At 42.5% G+C, this 1,720-nt stretch overlaps 1 protein-coding gene across 1 annotated transcript; it reads left to right on the forward strand.

Moving 5' to 3' along the window:
• The first annotated feature begins 523 nt into the window (after nt 1-523).
• LOC119659118 (proteasome subunit beta type-3) lies at nt 524-1,374 on the forward strand. Its single transcript, XM_038067042.1, has one exon. The coding sequence runs from the start codon at nt 666-668 to the stop codon at nt 1,281-1,283; it is 618 nt and encodes a 205-aa protein (XP_037922970.1). The 5' UTR covers nt 524-665; the 3' UTR covers nt 1,284-1,374.
• Nucleotides 1,375-1,720: the final 346 nt, after the last annotated feature.

Raw genomic sequence — 1,720 nt, forward strand, 5'->3', positions numbered from 1 at the left:
ATGCCCATTGAGAGTGATTTGTTAAAGATCAAATGCAGAGGAGTAGTCAGTTGGTCTATGCATTGTACCAAAAAATAGGAAGGGATTAGATCGGGGCCGGGCCCTGTGTTGACGTCTAGTTCCTGAATAGCTTTTGCGGGTCTCATCATGGGTCGAAAATATGTCACCAATAAGCGATACCGGAAACGTATCAGCCAACGTGGTTGGCGGTGGGATAAGAAGTGCAAGTACGTTGAAAGTGCTCAGCAAATAAGTCACATATTTCCTGTGGGCGGGAAGAAGTTATTCCTTCTTTAAGCATGGAAGTAAAGAGACCGTTTGTTTTTCGTTTTATATTGACGAAGTCAGCAAATTTTTGAGAATATTTCCTTCCCGATAATCAATCCACCCATCTCCAAAAGTTGTTCCATTATAACGTTTTTCTAGTCTGTTTTATCAAAGTTTCCAATTCAACCGAAATGCGATGTTATTTCAGGTTGACATCTAAATAATATTCTTTGAACGTACTCATTCGTGTTGAATCTGCTTGTCATTGCATTTATGATTACCCGACGATCATAACCTCAGTGCATTGTCCATTTACTGTGATAGTTCGGCTATTTATTGGGAACCCTGCAAGTCCTGGATATTTAATAAAAACTGTTCATTACATCTTTTAATCGAAAATGTCGATTCTCGCCTATAACGGAGGGTGCGTTGTTGCAATGCGCGGAAAGGACTGTGTAGCAATTGCGACCGATCATCGTTTCGGCGTTCAGGGGCAAACAATCGACACCAACTTCCAGAAAGTGTTTCAAATCAACCCACAGATGTTCCTGGGACTCGTCGGCCTTCAAACAGACATCTTGACGGTGAAGGATCGGCTCGCGTTCCGTAAAAATCTATACGAAGTGCGTGAGAACCGCGAAATGACACCGGAGCGCTTTGCAGCTATGCTTTCCAGTTTCCTCTACGAACGTCGTTTTGGACCTTATTTTGTAGAGCCTGTCGTCGCCGGACTGGATCCGAAGACCTCAAAACCTTTCATCTGCAATATGGATCTGATTGGATGTCCAAATGCGCCGGACGATTTCGTGGTAGCTGGCACTTGTGCTGAGCAGTTGTATGGTATGTGTGAAACGCTGTGGAAGCCTGATCTGGAACCCGAGCAGCTTTTTGAGGTGATTGCACAATCAATGATCAACGCCTTCGACCGAGACGCGATTTCAGGCTGGGGAGCGACTGTTTATATCATCGAAAAGGATAAGATCACAGTCAAGACTTTGAAGACGAGAATGGACTAGAGGTCTGCTGGGTGGAGGTTTGCTGTCGCTGTTTCTTTTTTATAAGTTGCTTGGAAATTTTCAATACGAAAATAAATTCTCTTCTAAATGATACTAGTATTGTTATTGTAAAAAACAAGTAAAACATATACTATTAACCAACCCTGTAACGGCATAATGTTTAGATGATTCCTTAACTCGCAATTATGGCTGAAAACTGAATTATTCAACTGATGATTGCGATTTGGACACCAGGAACCTTGTTGTCTACATACTTGCGATGAAAGCCATGAACTATATACTGCGTTCCGATGGGTTAATCTAGACATTGGTTTCTTCCGGGAACGACAGTCGGTTTTTATCCTAGAGGATAGCAACGCACGGAATGCAGCTTCGATAATACGTGCGGAATTATAAATTGAAAATCTCTCGAAGGCAAACGGGGCATTGGGAACTTT

Source organism: Hermetia illucens, chromosome 6 (genome assembly GCF_905115235.1).
Source record: "Hermetia illucens chromosome 6, iHerIll2.2.curated.20191125, whole genome shotgun sequence".
NCBI lineage: Eukaryota > Metazoa > Arthropoda > Insecta > Diptera > Stratiomyidae > Hermetia > Hermetia illucens.